Below are 20,106 nucleotides of genomic sequence, written 5' to 3' on the forward strand. Positions count from 1 at the left end.
TCTTAAATTTATAAAACACACATCTGTGAAGCGCAATAAAGTGAAACTCGATAAAATGAGGTATGCCTGTAACCAATTTAATTATAATAAGTATTTATTATACCTGAGTCTGGGGCACCCTTGTAACTTTTCATCAGACATACCAGAGGTAATTTCTTTCAGACTCCAGCTTGAAATGGGGCATTTACTCCCAGTGCTCGTAGTGCTAATGAGTAGGTGTCATTTAAGGAAAGGAATCATTAATGCCTAGCAAACTTGACCTCTTTTTCCTTCGTGAGTGATGCATTAGATGTTTACAGAATATAATGAAAATTCTAATTAGATGAAAGGAGTCAAACCAGGTCAATTCTTAAATGGTTTTCATCAGTAAACAAGTTCATGGAGCAAGGGAGCTAAAGACCATCTACCTAACTTGTGTCAGCCTGCCAACCACACACATCCCACGACAATGATCCTCCAAACTTGCCCTTCAGATCAATTACATAAAGAAGTAAATGGGGGGAAGAGACCAGAATATACAAGTATTCTTGTGTCAATTGACTAGGGTCCAAGTAATAGTTATTTCAGAAAGGGCAACTTTCCTTATTCTTTCTCCAGGTGCTGACCATAAGCTACACTCACATATGTTGTGTGCTTCCCTTACATTTCAGAACAGCCTAAAAACCACTTGTAGGTCCTTCTTAGAACTCTTTTTTGAAAATCCTTGGATTTATCAAGGCTTACTTTAAGCCAAGATACAATAATTCCGTAAGAGCACTTGTTAATAGCTGGTTAGTATTAGCAGATGCAGAGAGAAATTCCTAGTCCATCACTCCTTGATTATGATTCTGACATATGATTTTCAGGTGGCATTTCCTTAGTGATATCGTACATTGCTTGTTGCAATTTAGTTCGATGTACATGACACTATATTTTTTTCTTTTAGAAAATTAACTAGCCTTCTTATGTTTTATCGTATAGTCTTAATTATTATGTGTTTTAAAATAAGGTAATGAATATCTCTTTCCCCTCCCTATTTTCAACAGATTTGTGTTTTATGAACTTTTTCTTTGGGGAAATATCCTGCATGGGTAAAAAAAATATTTTTTCTATAAAAGAAACACTTATTCAAACCCAAACTGGAACTCAATATTTTGTACATGCTTCATTTTCACAAGTATTCTAAAACTGTCTTTTATATTTGTGAGAAACCGAAGCATAACCTTTTTGGTGTTGAATGAAAAGACATTAGATTCGTTACCTGAAAATGACTCCCTAAAGAGCCAGAGGTTATATAATGATAACCCAGCAAGTCGTAAAAGTGAGATCTTTTTCTTGGAAAAGAAACAAACTAAATCTACCCCACAAAATATATTGAGAGGTCACTAAAAGCCCTTCCGGTCTCCAGGGGTAGCACCTTAAGAGTCATTCGCTGAACTCCATGTATAAGTGAGGAATTAAGACGAGCTTTCCCAATACTGCCTTTTCCCACTACTACTTTATATTTAGAGATGGCAGAGGCAATATTTTAACAAGATTTAGAAAAAAGTTTTAATTTAAATCCCGTCATTCCACAATATCAGAGCTGTTTTCATTGTTCACCTTCTCGTTTGTTCTTTGCGCATTCGAGTTCCCGTAACCTCAACATTCTATGATCTTGTTTATGCGATGTTTATTCTCACTTTACGTAAACTCTTGAAGATAACTATTATGTCGTGCCCTCTCCCACTGGAACGCATCAAGAGGACAGAGGAACAGCTGACCCGCAGAAAAACCTTGATTTAGCAAGGACAAGTAGCCCGCGAGTGGGCGAGAGGGTGGCGAACAGGGCGAGAGGGAGACCTCGAGGCCTCCACTCCCCAGGCCCCGCCCCCATCCCAAGCCCCGCCCCCACCGCCCGGCCCCGCCCCTGCCCGTCGCCATGTTGTTCTCTCGGTGCTAGGAGAGAGCCAGCGACTGGAGTCTCACCCGCGCCGCGCCGCGCCGCGCTGACGCGGCGTCCAGCCCGTAGGGTCCCCGACCCTCTCTCTTTCCTCACTGCACCTGGAGAGTCCATCCCGGAGCGTCCGGACGTCCGCCGTGTGACCGCGAAGTGAGCGGGGCGTGGAGTCCCTCGGGTTGGCGGGGGGCTGGGGCCGCGCGAGTGCCGGAGTCAGGGTCTGAGGGGAGAGCGCGGCCTGGGCCTTGGGCAGCTGGGTTGGGGCGCGCGGGGCCCGTGTCGGTCACTCGCTCGCCCCGGGAGGGGTTCGGCTCGTTGCCCCTTGCCTCCTAGCGACTGACGCAGGAGGAAAGACGGGTTCCGACACCCACACGCCCGGGGAGGGGGCCCCTTATACACAAGCCCCTGGGCGGGGGGAGAGGCACGCACACAACCCCTGGGGACACTCACACCACTCGGGCACACACACACTCACACACCCCAGCCCACCCAGACCAAACTCGCTCCCGAATGATACATGGAGAGAAAGCAAAGGCGCTCTGCACGATCCCAGGTTGGCGACATCCGACGCGCTCCCGAGGAGAACCCTTGCTAACGTGTCATGACCACTTGGGTGAGGAGTTAGGAATGTAAAGCCAGTCCTTGGGGGCTGGAGGCGGGTTGGGGCGTTATCAGAGTCAGACTGGCCAAGGTTTCCGAATCGTGATACTACTTTGCTTCCAACTTAGTATATAAAAGAGGCAAGATGAGAATTTTAAGTGCTGACCTAGTCGTAGTGGAGGGATTTTGTAGTTGTTTCTTTTTAAGTGATGACACATCCCGTGACCACGGTTCTTTTGAGGAATGACTTTTCTGCTAGTTTCCAAATTGTCACGTGATCACAATCTTTTTATAGGCTTTTAGCGTCGCGATGAACCCAATAGACAGGATTCGATTGCTTTTTTAAAATTAAAAAAAAAATTTTTTTTTCTTTTACTTGTCTGTCTTTCAGTCTTTGGCACCACGGTTATGGAAAATCCCTAAATGGCCTGTAATTTCGGAAACCGGTCAGTGGAGCAAAACTAGAAATGAAGGCAAACCAGAACTCTTCAGTCAGGGACCTTTAACGAAACTTCTTAGGGTCTCTTTTAGAAGCTTATGTTGAAATTCTCACTACTTGTCTAGTACTGTCGATATCTTATTTAGATTCTCAAATCTAAGACAACAGTGTGGCAGTCTGATGTTTTCAGTATTTTTGTGAAGATATTTTAGTAAATTCTTCTTGGTTATACCAAAAACTTTCTGGCCCGATGACTTATTTTGGAGAATTTTGTAATGCGAGGGTATTTTTGGTTTATCATTTGTGAAGTTAGAGTGGATCGATGAAAACTGAGTAGACATCTTTGGCAAGCTGGGTTCTTGGAGATTAGGGAAATACTTTAGTACTCCTCCTTCTTTCCCAACCTCCCTCTTTCCCAACTCTTTTATCTCTTTTTATTTCTTTCTATCTCAGTCACATCTTTCATCTAGGCTACAGTACTTTGGAGGCCTGAAGCTAAAAGTTCTTTTGTTTTTAGAAGTTAGTTTTTAGCCTCCCTCATTTCTTACCATATCTTGGGGCTGATACTCTGGCACTGGATGTTCTGTGTGTGTGAATCCTGTACTCGCATCATTTTATTTAATTTTCACAGCATTTTGTAGCTTCAGCTCCGTTTTACAGATAAGGAATTTGCTGGGCCGTAGGAGAGTTAGGCCTGTTTCCCATGGTCACACAGAGCACAGCCAGGCTTCAAAGCAGGCCTGTGTGAGTGGTAGTTCTCAACTGGAGACTTTCGATAATGTCTGCAGGTATTTTTGGTTCACACCTGAGAGAGAGTGCAGCTGGCATCTAGTGGATAGAGGCCAGGGATGCTTCTCAACATCTTTTAAGGCACAGGACAGCCCCCCACAACAAACAGTTGTCTGGCGCAAAATGTCACAAGGGGTTTGAGAAACCCTGCTTTCCCGTGGTCTGTGTGACTTCAGAGCTCATGGTCCAGTGCTTCTGTAGCTAATGGAATGTCGTTTTCCTCTTTAGGATACCTCCTCCTCATTATTTTAAGGGTGAGGGAAATTTGAGAACTTGGAGACTTCCCTTGACTAAGAGACATATTCATTTAAAAGAGTAAGGAGTAAACAAATAATTTCTGATAACAGAATTTTATTTTATTTTTTTAGGCAAAAGTATCTGAAAGAACATGTGAGCTATTCCAATCCGTTGAAGCAGACTTAACGAGTTTGCTTTCTGTATTATTCCAGTTGTTAACAAACACTTTCCAAGTAGCCTGTCAGCACTGTTACAAAGGCGCAAGGCGCTGGTGGTGTGAAGGGCAGTAGGGAGCTTACAGGCTAATTACAATCATAAGATCAGGTTCTGACTTTGTCCTAGAACAAAATTTATTGTCCGGTTGGGGGCCAGGTGTCACAAAAAAAAAACAGGTGCACACTCACACACAGGTACCTATAACATGGCATTTACTCTGGGCAGACTTAGGTGAAATGAGGAAAAGTTGATGTGTTTTTGATGGCTTTGTAGGTTGACCGCATGTGAATATTTATAAGAATCCAATCCAATAGCCATTCTTGTTGAGCATAAAATTCTTCCTTAAATTTAGTCCTAGTAGACAATAGTTACGCATGAATTTTATCATTGAAGTCAGGAAATAAAGAATGACATTTTTAAAAAAATGGACTTTTATGTCATTTTCCAGCCTGTTTTCACCATGTCTATCTAAGACTAGGCCCTTCAGCATATGTACTGCGTCATTACAGTGGCAGGTGTAACTTTTAGGTGAACTTTGGGAGTAATTGATTGAGAGGAGGAGTCAAAAGGGTTGCCTCTCTTTTTAGGAATCTTTGCCAAAGTGTTATTCAATGCAGTCTACATGGCATCTTTTGCAGGGAGCTTTGCTTTTTGACTCATGCTGATGGACAGCATGTTCTTTGCTAATTAGGAGGTTTCTGTGCTTCTTATCAGGAATCATCTGCTGTTGGGTAGAGGCGATGCTGAATTACACACCTAAAAATGATTGCTATGGCTCGGGCTCTAACAAAGGAATGTGTGTTCTTTTCTTGCGGGAGGGATTGTATTCTGCAAAGGATCAAGAGGAATCAGTGCAGGAAGAACATCTCCTGGCTTGGAGGAGTCTTGCTCCATCTGTACTTGGCTTACTACTCTGGCCAAGTTAGGTCACCACATTTCTTTCTTTGTAAAATGAGACAGTTGTACTTTATAATCTCTCTGAGATTATATGACATCAATTTATTGGCTTCCAAGTAGTTCTGCCCCACGCGATTTGCTGGTTAAGTGGCAGGAAGAAATAAGCCAAATAGAAGTGTGTGTGAATGTGGATGTGTGGTGTGAGTGCAACACATCTCACTTGAAAGCTAGCTAGGTGATAAATTTGTTAGTCCAAACCAAGGACAAGAAAATAGGGCTTGTGACTAAGTAGATTATTAACAGAGAACACTTATTAAGGATTTTTTGGGCGGAAGGGTGCGCCCACAAAATGCCTCGGGGAGTTTGGAAAACTGTGGTGCAAATGAAAGGTCAGGATACCTGAGAGGGGGACCTGGGAGACTCAGGTGGGTGGGTGGAGGGAGTCCTTGCTGCCTCGTGCTGGGTAGGTGGGTTTGGAGGTAGGTCCAGGGCCATGGGTTCCTGGGTTTGTTAGCTAACTCGGAGGAAAAATCTGTTCTCCAAAATGAATCTGGTAATTGTACATGTCGTGAAGTTAAGCCCTGAGTATTCCACCTTCTGGATTCTTCCATTAGTTTTTGTTAATTTTTGACCATGATGGGTACAGGGTTTGGAATGCTGTTGCTTATCATGAATGCGGCGTGGGCGACTACAGGTAAGTGCACGTAAGTAAGGTGACAGCTAGGTCAGCATGGGGTGGAGAGAGACGGGTGTGTTTTGGAAGAAATGTAGAAGTGAAGCAGTCGAGGCTTCACTGAACCCGGCTCATGTCATCGTGGGGAGTCTGGACACAGACTTCACTTTTGTCCCAGGCCCGAAGCCTTACCAATGTGTGCTATTGTTTGACAGGGTTGGAGAAACAGCATGGCACAACTTGATACGTTCATTCCACGGCCATGTTCATTATCCAGGTGTGAAGGATAGCAGGGCAGTGTAAACTAACAAACCGAACTGTTCAGTGTAAACTGAACTAATTGTTTTCATTCCAAAATCTTGTGCATCGTGTTTAGTTTTTGGGTACAGAGGCTAAGGCAGTTTTCAGAACATTAGTTCTCCTAAGAGTTGTTGTGTTGTCAGTGTGAGAAAAGCTTGAAAAAGGCCTCACAGATTTCTGCTTCTAGAACTTGCTATGCAGAACTCTAACAAACAGGAGTGTTTAAATAATTTAACAGGCTCAAAAAAGTCAGCGCTCACTGGGCTATGAGTACTGTGAGACAACTGCTGCAGTCTGCAGCGTCGTGCAGGTATAGAGCGGCGATCAGATGGCCGTGCCTAAAAATGCATACGTGGTTTAGTTGGAAGTCAGAACAGGACAACAGAAGCGCTTGAGAACCACATGCCGGTGGATGCAGAGCATTCTCTGGAACGAGGTCCAGTCCTCTTGAATAAAATTTCATAGATAGTTGTTTTGGAGCAAACAGCTGCCACCCTCATATCCTGTTCCACATTAATATTTGTGCAGTACTTGATATTTTATCACATAGCCATGGAAAACCAGCTTTGCAGAGGTATGATGTCATCGAAAGGAATGTGGTGCGATCCAGTGTTGAAATTGTGAACTCCCTCGAGTGCCAGTGTGCATGCTGTCCTGCAGATGGCCAGAACCTCTGTGGTTCCCTCAGAAATTGAAAACAGCTTGTTCTGCCCCGCTTCCTCTGCAGCCGGACCCTTGATTCCCCTCGCCCTCCTTGTCCTCAGGGTTTCATCTCCATTTTCTGCTGCTCACATTTCTTTAGGAAGAAGATCTAGTGGAGTAAGGGCCACTGGGTGCAGAGGGGTGGTCATGGGGTCTCCAGCGTTTCAGAAACCCTTGGCGCGCTCAGCCCAGCTGGCCTGTTCTTGATAAGTGTCAAGACGTGGGTTGAGTTTCCTCGTCTCTTCAATTTGTCACCTGTGGACCATTTGTTTTCCATCTTCTCAATTTCATTGTTGTTTCTCACTTATAGTTGTTCCCTCTTGTTGTCCTTTTTGGGTTTGTACATTTTTTAGTTCTTTCTGTCATTTGGTGGGAGGGAAGGTGACACATATGTGACTTGCCCTGTTTAATTAGACCGGCGGCAGTTATTTAATTTTTGTGAACTTGAGTTTATTGACTTCTAAAACGTGGGTGATAGTGTCCAACTTGAAGGCAGTTTGAAGGTGCTATATGCCAGGCATCTAGTAGATATTTAGTAAACAGTGGCGACTCATGTTTTCCCAGTCATAGCATTTGTTATTTGAGCTAACATGACGACAGCAGTAGGTAGGGAGGGAAATGGACATGTTTCTTGTGTGGATGAATGCAGTGGGTAAGACAGAAGAAGAAAGAGATTTTGGGAACGGGGAAAATAATTAGCTTGGTTTTAGATATGTTGAATTTGAACTGCCATCAGAGTACCAGATGAACATCTTATAAAAGGATTGGAATTTTCGTCTGGCCCCGAGGGTTACGAGGGTGGAGGTGGACTTTAGTTTAGAAAGCACTGGGTTTTTTATATTCCCAGGAAGATGGGTTTGAGAAGAGGTAAGGCCTTCGACCTTGCTGTATACCAGCTTTCAGAGCTTGTTAGAAAAGGGAGTCACCTAGGTTGCAGAAAGCTAAGGGGTGAAAGGGAGAGAAAGCAGAACCTATTGTCAGGGTAGTTTTGTGGACCATTAAGTAGAAAGCATTTTCAAGGTCACTGCCAGGCTGTGGCTGAGTCTTGGCTAAGACTCAAAGGTCTCACTTACTCCTCCAGCTAGAGGACTGATACTTGCACATTTGGACCTCCATTACCTTATTTGTCTAAAAAAAATGCCAGAGTACCCTTCTGAGATTTTAATGACATGTACATCTAGACAAATGGCTACATCTGAAAGAATTCATTGTCTCTTAGGTGGGCCTCTGAGTGGGGGGACACTGATTAACCATGAGGGTGTTTTCTAAAAGTGTACACCGTGAAGTCCCAAGAGAAACACTTTTCTCTTTTTTCACTTTAGAGGTACACGTGCCTTAGGGCATTTAGGCGAGGACTGAGGAGAAGCCCTTGGATTGGCCATTAGGAGGCGTCTGGTGACTTCTGCATATGTACAGCGTGGAGACAAAGTTGGGATCCTGTGTGTGGTGAGCAGAGTGGAAGGTTGATCAGGCATAGAGGTGGAATGGGTCGTGATACAGAATAAGTTTAGGCTTGGAAAGTTTTTTGTAAGCAAAGTCAGTCATTACCTTGCTGTAATGGGCATCGTTGATGGAGAAGTGGGATGATGTGAACTTTCTGGAAAGCTACCTGTAGCACTCCGAACGTTTCTTCTCATTTTGACCTGGTGACCCCTTCCTGCAGAATGTGAGCCTCTGATCTAGCTGAGTCCTCTGTGCCAGACATGTCGCCGTCCTCTTGAAATATATCTTCTTGGGAAATTTCCACTCTTACTTAATTTCTCTAACAGCCAAGAAGTTCCACTTTGCTGTGGCTTCATGTCTTGTGGGCATAATAACTCTTCCTTGAGTTTATTTGGAAGTTCTCCGGCCCTTACCCTTTTCTGCTCCAAAACAAAGACTCCTGGTTTCTAGTTTAACTTGTGCATACTCAGAACCAATATTCCCTGAAGTTACAGCAGATCACTGCAGATCATAATTTATGTTTAGCTGCTTTAATGTATTTTTCTAACATGCATATTCAAATTCATTTCTTTTATAATGCATTCTTCCTGAAATACCCAGCCATAATTTCCAGTACTTTATCTGTTTCTTTGCATTTTAATTCTGTCCCCCAAAGTGCAACCTTAAACTGTTCCCACTCTTTATCGTCAAGCATTTTAAGTGCCTTTTACGGGTAAGTATCTTATTATAGGTAAATTTATTTATGCTTGTTCCTTTTAAGGACCAAATTAAACACAACCAAAGAACCAAACGTTACCCTCACTTACAGAATTAGTGGTTTTCTGTGAGTCTGTTCACTGAACCATCACAGTTCATGGTCAAAGTGTAATAATAAAGTCTGACGAGTGAGGGAGAGAACGAGAAATAGTGATGCGAAGTAAAGATGAAAGCCTTGAGAGTGTTATGAGCTACACAAGTGGATTGCACATAATATACGAATGATGCAGACATGTATTTATCATTTCTTGAGGTCCAGATTCCTTTAAGAATCCGATGAAACCTTTTTTATTCTTTCCAGAAAAAGCTCAGCACACGTGCTTCCATCCATACACTCATCCTTATTTCACATGTGATTCTAGGAGGTGTATTTTCCCCTGCAGCTCCTTCGTGGACTCCCAGTGAAGCACACTATATGTACACTGTCCAATACAGCACTCATGTAACAATTTAAATTTACAGTAATTAAAATTAAATAAAATTTTAAAATGCAGTTGCTCATTTTAAAATTTTAAAATGCAGGTGCTCAGTAGCAACGTGTGATTAATACTACTGTATCTGACAGCACAGGTGTAGAACACCTTCATCATTGCAGAAATGTCTGGTTTAAGACGATTTAGTTTCTTTAGCAATTCTGTTTTTTCCTTCTCTTTTCTCTTCCCACTCTCTCCACAGTGGTTAATGATTAGTTAGTATACTACAGAGATGTCTCGTTTTAAGCAAAATTGTGAGTATATGTTTTTTAGAAGTTTAATTAAATGAATGATCTTCAGAAAAGTCCTTATTGCAATGAGTTTTTAAAATAGGCCTAGCTGCTCTGAGATCGTGATAATGTGGTTTGATTATACTTTTCCTTCTCTAGCTATCTCTGTGAGTTAATGCTCAGGGGTCGATTCGGTAATTTATTTCATCTGGCAAATTGCACTCCAAGTTGGTCTATTCCCATGGTATTTTGCTTATTCTCCAGCTGAACCCTGTTTTTGGTCCACCTCTTGCTGTAGAAATAGCACCCATCCCACTTAATGACTTTCTCAACTTGCTTCTTGTTCTTACATTTCAGCAAGACAACCAGGAAAACGAGAAACAGAGTGGGACTAATTAGGTTCAGTGAGACACACATTTAAGATAATATGAGGAAATAAATACAGCTCAAGGGAAAATAGAAATAATCAAGAGATTGTTCATGCTTTTGTTTTCCTTGGTTAGTTTCTTTGAGCCTGTTTCACAAGCTTTGAAATGAAATAAGTGGTATGTCTCTAGGATATTCAGGGTGAATGCAAAAGGAATGTATGATTTTGGAAAAAAAAATCTGTTCCTAAATTAAACCAGGAATGATACATTCAATTTAAATGTTTGGAAGTGAGAACTAGTAAAGGGATTACAGAATATGTGTTTCAAAGTCAGAAATTTTCAGAAAAGTAGTTTACAAACCCAGCCTTCTCTCCCTTTGACTGCTTCTTAGAGGAATGTTGTCATTTTTTTAATGTTCAGCAGCTTCCTGTTGCAGTCAATAGTTCTTATTTTAAAGTGGTTTTCTCATTAGACTTGCAAGTAAGAATCAATTTTTTTTTTGTCTCTTTCCATACATTTTAATAGACCTCAAAAATAGAATGGGGGAAGGACTGATTGATTAGAGAAACAGAATTATAAGTACAGAAAGTACAAGTAGAAAAATAAGAATAGAATAAGAATAAAGGAGGAAGTAACTTACTTTGTTCTCAGTTTAGCACGTACTTGGTACCTCACCATATTTAAAACTTTGTACAAGATGTTGCAGAACAAAAGGGCAAATGAATGATGGCATTAGGTGTTTTGTGTCCCGCCTAGGGAACTGACATTGTAATTAGGAAACAGATACATGCACAACTGATAGATTAGAGCCCAAGTGAATGAGAGCTGTAATGGAGGTGGAAATGATGAGAAAGAAGGATTAGGGAGAGGAGCCTAGAAAGCTTCTTGGGTGAGGTGATTTGAATTAGGCCTTTGGATAACTAAGATTTTTATAGCTGTCCAGGTGTAGAGATAGGCCTCCCAGGCCAAGATAAGGGCTTGAGCAAAGGCTGGACAGTAAATGCCTGTGATAGGTGTAGGGATGGTGACTTGTAGGGATATAATTGGGACAGGCTTATAAGCGAGGTTGGATAGTTCTGAATGCCATGCTCAGAATCCAGTATAATAAAAATAATGAAGAAATAAATGGATTTAGTTACCTGTAAGAATGGAAACAATGAGATCCATGACCAATAAAAAATGTCTACCTTTAATTAAACATTCCTGTTAGAGATGTATATTCTCCATGTTCGGGTCTGACTCCCCTTGGTTTATTGTAGTATATGGCTTTGAAAGTCAGCTAGGGGTTGCAGAAGGCCGGAGAAAAGGCTACTACTGATAAAACTATCCATAAACAATTGATAGTGCAAGATAAAAATCCACAATGGAAAAGTTGGAAAAATAGGATTATAAAAAAGAAAGGGTTGACATACAATACTCTCTTTTTATCTTTAGTTTTGAAGTATCTTCTGAAAACATGGTTCATTTTCTTTCCTGCTGGTGACCTCTACTTATCCAACTTCTCATTCAGATTAGTGTGTGCCATATACAACATGTGTTGGTACCAGCATATGGTATTGTAATCCTAAAGTAGTACCTATTGTGCCTGTAACTGCTTTATTTAAGAAGACACTGCCGAAGGGACAAGGAGATTGTCGCTCTGTAAATCTAATTTTAGGGTCTTATTGTTAATAAGACCTTAGGCTGTGTGCACGCAAAGTTGTGCAACCATCACCACTGGCTAATTCCAGAATATTTTCACCCCTTTCCCCAAAGAAACCCCATACTCATTAGCAGTCACTCTCTATTTACCTCTCTCCCTGCATTCCCTGGAACCAGAAATCTACTTTCTGTCTATGGATTTGCCCATTCTGAACATTTCATATAAATGGAATCATATAATACGTGGCCTTTTGCGTTGTATATATCAGCACTTCATTCCTTTTCATGGCTGATTAATCTTCCATTGTATAGATATGCCACATTTTATTGTCCCTTCATTAGTTGATGGACATTTGGGTTGTTTCCACTTTTGGGCTATGATGAATAATGCTGCTTTGAACATTCACGTATAAGTGTTTATGTGGATGTATTTCTCTTAGATATATGCCTAAGAGAGGAATTGCTGGGTGATATGACAACTCTGCGTTTATCTTTTTGAGGAACCACCAAGCTGATTTTCATTGTCACTGCACCATTTTACATTCCCATCAGCAGTAGATGAGGGTTACAGTTTCTCCACAACTTCAGCACTTGTCATTGTCTTGATTCTAGCCATCTTAGTGGGTGTGAAGTGGTATCTTGTAGTTTTGATTTGCATTTCCCTATTCGCTAATGATGCTGACCATTTTTGCCCTTTTTTAAATTGGGTTATTTGGTTTTTATTGATGAGTTGTAAGAGTTCTTTATACATCTGGATACAAGTCCCTTATCAGATATTTGGTTTGCCAGTATTTTCCCCCATTCAGTGTGTTGTCTTTTTACTTGCTTGATAACACAAAAGTTTCTAATTTTGATTAAGTTCAGTTTTTTTATTTCTTTTGGTGTCATACTGAGTTATTTTTAATATAATCAGTTATAGAAAAATTTAGGAAGCAATCGTCCTTGAGGTATGGCTGATAGCAGTATTTAAAAAAAATTTAAAAGATGATTTCCATTCCATTTAACTGCAGCATTCAGTCAAGCTAGACTTAAACTGAAAATGAAGCTTTTGATTCATTTTTATATACTTTTGATATTAAAAAAAGTATGATTTTGCAATCAAATCAGAACTTTGAAGATCGAACTCGGTATTGATTATTCTAGGTTTTCTTGTGACTTTAATGTAAATCCGCAAGCTTTTACATGGTGTGATGATGGAGGGCATACTGTTTGGGTATCTTTCTGCAGTCCCATGTCTGCACGTCTCCTCGAGGTGTGCAGAACACTCCCCAGTTAGGCATTTAGGTCATTTCCAGAAATCCTTACTAGGCTTTGAAGGCCCTGCCTGCTTCAGGCCTCTCTCTCCACTCCCACGTGCATAGAACTCTGTCTCTGGGCTCCAGGCGCATGGGTCTACCTGGGGGTCTACCTTGGGCTCTCCGGGTACATGCCAGGCTGCCTGGGCAGGGCTTTGGCTTGGGCTGGTCCCACTTCCGGGTTCCTGTTCCCTCCCCTCTTCTTACAGTTTCCTCCTCCTGCTGAGTTTACCCTGTGGTCAGCTCATCCATCTGTAGTGGTGTCAGACCTTGGCGAGGCTCTGTTCCAAGGCCAGCATGCGGCTGCACGCGACTCACGGTCATTGAGACATTGCTTTAGAACAGCCCACACTGGAAGCTGGTGTATAGTCTCTCACTGACACTGTTGAACACAACCCACTTCTCCTCTGGCGTTGGAAGTCACCGCGTTTTCTTTAACTGAGTAGCCGGTAAAGTAGCTGGCTGTGTTACAGAATAATGTATGGAGTTTCAGTCCCTCTGATGGCTGAAATCACAGGGAGCTCTGTGAGATACCCTGAGATGCCCACACGGGGACCCTGATAGAGCCTCAGGTTTACACGTCTCATCTCTCATTCGCCAAGGGAGACGCTGGGCAGAATCCCTGCACTGTTTAAGTTCTTTGGTTTTGGGTTGAGTGTGAATAGTTTCATTCTGTACCTCTCATTTGTAAGACTCGCCACGGTTGTAACCTACATGGGTTTGTGTGTGGATTGTCACCTCCCCCAGATACCAGCTCCAGGAGACTGGGTGTGGCTCGCATCCTCAGCACCTGGCACACAGTAGGCCCTCACTAAGTGTTGGCTGAAAAATTCCTTTCCACTCATTCCACTGAACGCTAGGCTTCCCCAACCTTTTGAGCACCAGGGACCAGTGCTCCTATAAGAATCTAAGGCCTGATCTGAGGCGGAGCTGAGGCAGTGATGCTGACGCTGGGGAGTGGCTGCAAATACGGATGAAGCCTCGCTTGCTTGCCCACTGTTCACCACCTGCTGCGTGGCTCCGTTCCTAACAGGCTGCAGATGTGCTTTATACTATATGTCAATGGATTGACTACTATTAGTTCTGTCAGGTTAACTTGTTTTTGTGCAGATCTTGAAATAAAGCGAGCAGTTGACTGTTACCATTGCAACTGCTTATACCTGCAACAGCAACAGGAAAACACTCAAAAATAAGTGCAAAGGCAGCTGAGCCTAGTGGGTTAGTGCTGGGCTTTACAGTCGTGAGTCAGCTGCATTCAGATCTCATTTTTTACTGTGTGCTCAGCTGAGGTATGTAACCTTTCTGAGTCAGTGTGCTCATCTGGAGCATAGGGGTAAAGAGACTTGTGAGGAGTGAATGCAGCGAAGCAGAGTAAATGGCTTACATGGCTTAGTCAATATTAGCGTTGTTGTTGTTACAGCCATACCTCGTTTTATCGCGTGTTGATTTATCATACTTTGCAGATATTGCTTTTTTTTTTAAAACAAATTGAAGGTTTGTGGCAACCACCAGCATAAAGATTATGGCTCGCCAAAGGCTCAGATGATGGCTAGCATTTTTTAGGAATAAAGTATTTTTTAATTAAGGCACGTACATTGTTTTTTAGACATGCTATTGCACACTTAATAGATTATAGTGTAAACCTCTTATATAAACTGGGAAACCAAAAAATTCATGTGACTTGCTCTGTTGTGATATTTGCTTTATTGCAGTGGTCTGGAACTGGACCCCCGATATCTCTGAGGTATGCCGGTCATTACTGTTTTATCTTTAACTCTAAAATTTCGAAGTTTTGAAGAGTCTCCTTTGTTTTCAAATATTGAACTTATAAGTTAAGGACTGCTATATGTTGAGTCCCACAAAAATGCCCTTTGCTTTTAAGGGGGAGAAGGGATTGAAACTGTTGGTTTAGACCCAGAGAGGCTGGTACTTTTAGCACAGCTCCGCATTCATTACTGGGAAACCATCACATTGATTTGGTCTCTAAGGCTAGGATCCTTTGGCTTCTTAATGTCTGCCTAATCCTCTCAGTTGTTCTGCCCATAACTCTTACTGAAATTTGAAGAAATGGCCATAAACGAAATCTTTTTGTAAAACTGCCAGTAAAGACTTCTTCATATATTCATTCCACAGAAACTTCCTGCACTCCGGTCATGAGCCTGGCACAGTGGTGAACTGCTTTAAGAGCACTAGAGGTAGGTACTATTGTCACCACTGTCCTCATGAGCTTCAGGATGTCAAGTAGCTTGTCCATAGGTCTGCGTTCATGGCCTTTGGCACCAGGAACCAGTTCTTCTTTTTGACAGTAGGCTTTTATTTGGCCACAGGAAAGATTTCACCTTGGCCGCCCAGAAAAAATCTTTCCAACACTGCTGCCCCTAGCCTTAGCCCAGCGTCTCCTGTGTCACATTGGTGCTTCTCTCTCACGTGGCCCTTCTTTTTTCCTTGTTGTGTTAGTTTTATTTTATTCTCTGGAATATGATTATTCCGAGCCACTCTAAATTTGGGCACATTTTGAAGAATGAGTGAAATATTTTACATTTCATCTTAACAAAATTTTATAGTTGTCTGAGTGTAAAACTTAGAAAAGAAAGCTGGGCAAGCGAAAAACTTTGAAAAAACAATGATTAAAGTGTAGTATTTGATTCTAGCACTTTTTTTAGACTGAGAAATGTCATGTGCAGCTTTCAGATGCAATTTCCTTTTAAATTAGGAATCTAGCTGCTAATAGAAGTCAGATATTTCTTTCACATTTTAATTATTGCGCTTACCTTTAAAAGTATGAAAGCGAATGTGCATTGCTAAGGTGAGCTTTCTGACATTTTATTTGCAGATGATGATGATGCTTGAACTGAACATTTAAGGTGAGATTTATTACCTCTGTAGTATGCTTCTCTTATTCAGATTCCTTATCGAATTTAACTGAATTGCTAACCGTAACCTTGGTGAAGATTGTTGCCTTTGGGCAGTCACTCCAAACTGGAGTATAAAAGACTTCACGTTACATTTTAAGGTAAGTTCTCAAAATAGCGTAGGATACCTTTATTCATGCAACTCATACTAAAGTTTCAAAGGATTTTACTGTTTTTAGAGAAGAAAAAGAACGCTTTTAACGTCTGTAAACTGAGTGAGGTTATATTAACGTGTAGATTACATGAAGCTAGCTTTTGTTAGTTGCTATTGGGAAATAAAATGGTTTGTAAAATTATTTGTATCACCATGTATGTTTATATGCAACTCTGCAGTTAGAATCAGAGAGATGTTTGTGTGTATATTTGTTGTTTTAGCAAATGCCAACATACTCCCAAATAGGATATCTGAGAGGCCCCAAAATATAGATGGTAAATGTAAACATTGTCCCCTATTTCCTGATGTGTGTGTCTAGCAGTCCCCAGATTTGTTTGATCAGAAAATTTGTTTGATCACAAACTAGGAAATCCCACATTATTATGAAAAAAGAACTATCAATGTGTCCTGATAAAATTATAAATGACAAATCCCAGGGAATTTCTGAGAATTTGGTAGATGTGTGCAACTAGTCATCTGAGTGGAGGTTGTTAGATTGCATAATCTGGTTTATAATTTGATGTAAAGATTCTAACAATTCAATGCTGTACAATGAAACTTTGTGTCTGGTAAGGCAGTTAGAGGCCTGTTAAAATTCTGGGATAAACCATAGACTGGACTTTCGCACCTCTGTTACACCCTCATTACACAACATGTACCTTAAACGTGTGTGAAAGGAACGACCTTGGGTGGGGTTGCTGAGGAAGGTTCCCAGTGTTGGTGATGACCGTGCCGAAGGGTCCCGAGGGCCCAGCGGTGGGTTAAGCGAAGCAGGGTGGGCTCATTAGCACAAGGACAGCAGGGGCCCGCGTGGAGACAAGGGAGAGTGCACGAGCTGAGCAAGTGCAGGTGGATTTCAGTTCCATCCGGCTGCATTTCCGAATGGCTGGAGCTGAGAACGGGGAGCAGGGCCAAGTGTCTTGCCTTAGACGTTGGGCACAGAGTTGCATCTCGATCTACGGGAGAGTGTTAAAGGACGGGGCGTCCGACATGCCTTCCATGTGGCAGAATGGTTGGTGTGCTTTTTTGGTTTTGTTATTCTTTTTTCTATAAGTTTAAGTTGTTTAAGCAAGATTATAAAGAATTAAACAAAGGAACCGATTTACCAGATTGTTATCTATGTCAGAAAATTAAGAGCCTTGAGATTTTTTTACTTTCTTCTCTGATGTTAATTTACTCTGGGCATTGCGCAGGGTGATCCCTTGGCAGTCAAAAGTCTCCAAGAAGTATGCACCTTGATTGTCTCATACTTTTGCTGGCCAATTTAAATTGTATTTATTATAGTAATAATTACTATAGTAATTAAAAAAAGCCAGTAAGAGTTGGGGGCAATTTGCTACAGGTTTTACCAGCATAGTTTGGTATGTAGTTAGAAATACGAAATTCTTGCACATTATAGGATGTGTTCAGTTACATTACACCAGGTCATATCTGCATTTAACTAGGAGATAGCCAGATGTTTACTGCAGTGATTTTGCGAATTCATCCCAGTCAGAATAACAGTTATTGTTCATGCCTCATTACCTCCCATTGAGGTGCACAGTGTCTACTTCCATGTTAAAGTTAACTCCCATTTTTGCTTTAGAGCTACACTCTCCAATACAGCTACTGGTTCTTTAAATATGGTCATTCAACTTAGTTAAAATTAAATAAAATTTAAAAATCAGTTCTTCACTCCCCTAGCCATTTGTCAAGTACTCAGTAGCCACACGTGGCTAGTGGCTGCCATATCAGACACTGTAGACAGGGGACATCTCCAACATTGCAGAAAGTTGTTAGTGCATCTCTAAAGGTTGTCGTTTTTTACCAGTCTTCATATACTTAAAGGCCACTTAATACTGAAATAGTTACAGATTAAGTGATACTATTTGATTTAAAATAACTGGGGAGAAGGGAGAATGGGGAGTTACGGAGGAAATAGGATTTGGCACAAGGTGATAATTGCTGAAGCTAGGTTTAGGGTCCTTGGGGTTTCATTATATTATTCTCATTATTCAGACATTTTGTGTATGCTTGAAATTTTCCATAACAAAAAATTGGGACAGAAGCTTAAGTAAGAACGGCACGTAGAAGCGGCCGTCTGTACATGGGCAACTGAAACCGCACCCGGACAGGCCGGTGCCTATAGTGCAGGAAAGCTTTTCCTCCTGCCGCAGGGTTTCCCTGAAGGGGTGTGCAGAGCACCGCATTTTTGCTTAAGATTTATTTCATTCCCCCTTGAAACACACAAGTAACAGCTCGTGTTTGTTAGGAGTTGGAACTGCCTAAATGAGTATCGTGAGTACAATGTGCTATATTACGATATTCTGTCAAAAATTCTGCTGGCATTAATTTCAGCAAACTGAAAATAGTGTTCCTGATGAAGAGAACAGAGTCCATTTACTCAGTGGTTGGCTTTTGTTTACTGCCAGATCACTCAGCTTCTGGTTCTGGTTTCCCGGTTACTAGCTACTATGGTGACAGCATTGGAAGAAAGAATGCGGGGGTTGTCAAGTAAACCCCTGGCAGGAGAGGAAAGCCATCAGTGAACACCTCACTGTGTCACCAAAGGGTTGTTTGAAGTTGTTACAGAGACTTGCCTACTTGGTCTCCTATAGCATCTCTAACAAATGGTGGCAGGGCTTATTGTAAGTAGAGAGGAACGGTTCAGGGTAAGATATCTGGGGTGTGACTTGGCCTTGAGTGCCAGCTTCAGCCAGCCGAGACCCAGACAGGGGAAAGAGCGAGCCCTCCCCCGCTGGTGTAGGGAGTAATGGCAGGGTAGTGCCTGGCGTGTGGTCGAGTGCTCCGCAAATGAAAGCTTGTGCTGCTAGGTACTGCCTGTGCAGAAACGAACTGGGACTCTGTGCTTTATTTCCCTAAAATGGTGATATTCACAGAATCGTGCACTGTGCAGGCCTAAAGGCATATAATGGTCCCTTTTTATTTTACAGAGGTCTGAAGTCAAAGATCGTGAGATTAATAATGGCAGGAAAATCATCACTCTTTAAAGTAATTCTCCTTGGAGATGGTGGAGTTGGGAAGAGTTCTCTGATGAACAGATATGTGACTAACAAGTTTGATACCCAGCTCTTCCACACAATAGGTGTGGAGTTTTTAAATAAAGATTTGGAGGTAGATGGACATTTCGTTACCATGCAGATTTGGGACACGGCCGGGCAAGAGCGCTTCAGAAGCCTGAGGACACCATTTTACAGAGGTTCCGACTGTTGCCTGCTCACTTTTAGTGTCGATGATTCTCAAAGCTTCCAGAACCTGAATAACTGGAAGAAAGAGTTCATATATTACGCAGATGTAAAAGAGCCCGAAAGCTTTCCTTTTGTGATTTTGGGCAACAAGGTCGACATAAGTGAACGGCAGGTGTCTGCAGAAGAAGCCCGAGCCTGGTGCAGGGACAACGGCGACTGCCCTTACTTTGAAACCAGTGCAAAAGATGCCACGAATGTCGCAGCGGCTTTTGAGGAAGCGGTTCGAAGAGTGCTTGCGACGGAGGACAGGTCAGATCACTTGATTCAGACAGACACAGTCAGTCTGCACCACAAGCCCAGGCCGAGCTCATCTTGCTGTTGATCATTAAAGAGGTTGCCCACGTTCTAACCAACTCACGCATATACGCAAACAAACAGGGTGGAGGAGGCTGAGCGTTTGCATCAATGGATCATCTACTCACAAAGTTAAACCAGCCATACTGCTGTTTCATTAGTGGGTAGGAGGGGGCACACATCCACTCATGGAACAACCTATTTACTCAGTAATGGCACCTTACATTTATAAATTGCAACCGTTGTCTAATAATGTTTAATTTAAATACGTAAGTTACAGAGCTAATAAGTGAGATGACCGGGACTTTCATTATGATTAAAACAAAACACTCAAATATTCTAGAAGTTATTGTTTTTTTTTTTTTCCTGGGAAAGTGGACAACTACTTTTTGTATGTGTGTATTTTTATGTAATTAGCATTTTATTCTTGGTTTGGGGGAAAATTTCCTAAAGCAATAATGTTAGATATTAAAGATTAAAATCTAATGCATTTGCACTGCAGTCATTTGATTACTTCTTTG

At 41.8% G+C, this 20,106-nt stretch overlaps 1 protein-coding gene across 13 annotated transcripts; it reads left to right on the plus strand.

Moving 5' to 3' along the window:
• Window positions 1–1,886: 1,886 nt before the first annotated feature.
• On the plus strand, window positions 1,887–20,086 carry RAB9A (RAB9A, member RAS oncogene family). Of its 13 annotated transcripts, none has more exons than XM_011362922.2 (6): window positions 1,887–2,071; window positions 8,094–8,217; window positions 14,690–14,721; window positions 15,111–15,172; window positions 15,811–15,990; window positions 18,977–20,086. In XM_011362922.2, exon 6 carries the CDS (start codon window positions 19,008–19,010, stop codon window positions 19,611–19,613), a length of 606 nt encoding a protein of 201 aa, XP_011361224.1. In that variant the 5' UTR covers window positions 1,887–2,071; window positions 8,094–8,217; window positions 14,690–14,721; window positions 15,111–15,172; window positions 15,811–15,990; window positions 18,977–19,007; the 3' UTR covers window positions 19,614–20,086. The 13 variants fall into 13 exon arrangements, with proteins under 13 accessions (XP_011361224.1, XP_011361222.1, XP_011361229.1 ...); XM_011362920.2 differs by having other exon boundaries at window positions 15,811–15,841; XM_011362927.2 differs by having other exon boundaries at window positions 15,864–15,990.
• The last annotated feature ends 20 nt before the right edge of the window (window positions 20,087–20,106 follow it).

Source organism: Pteropus vampyrus, unplaced genomic scaffold, assembly GCF_000151845.1.
Source record: "Pteropus vampyrus isolate Shadow unplaced genomic scaffold, Pvam_2.0 Scaffold81, whole genome shotgun sequence".
NCBI classification, from domain to species: domain Eukaryota; kingdom Metazoa; phylum Chordata; class Mammalia; order Chiroptera; family Pteropodidae; genus Pteropus; species Pteropus vampyrus.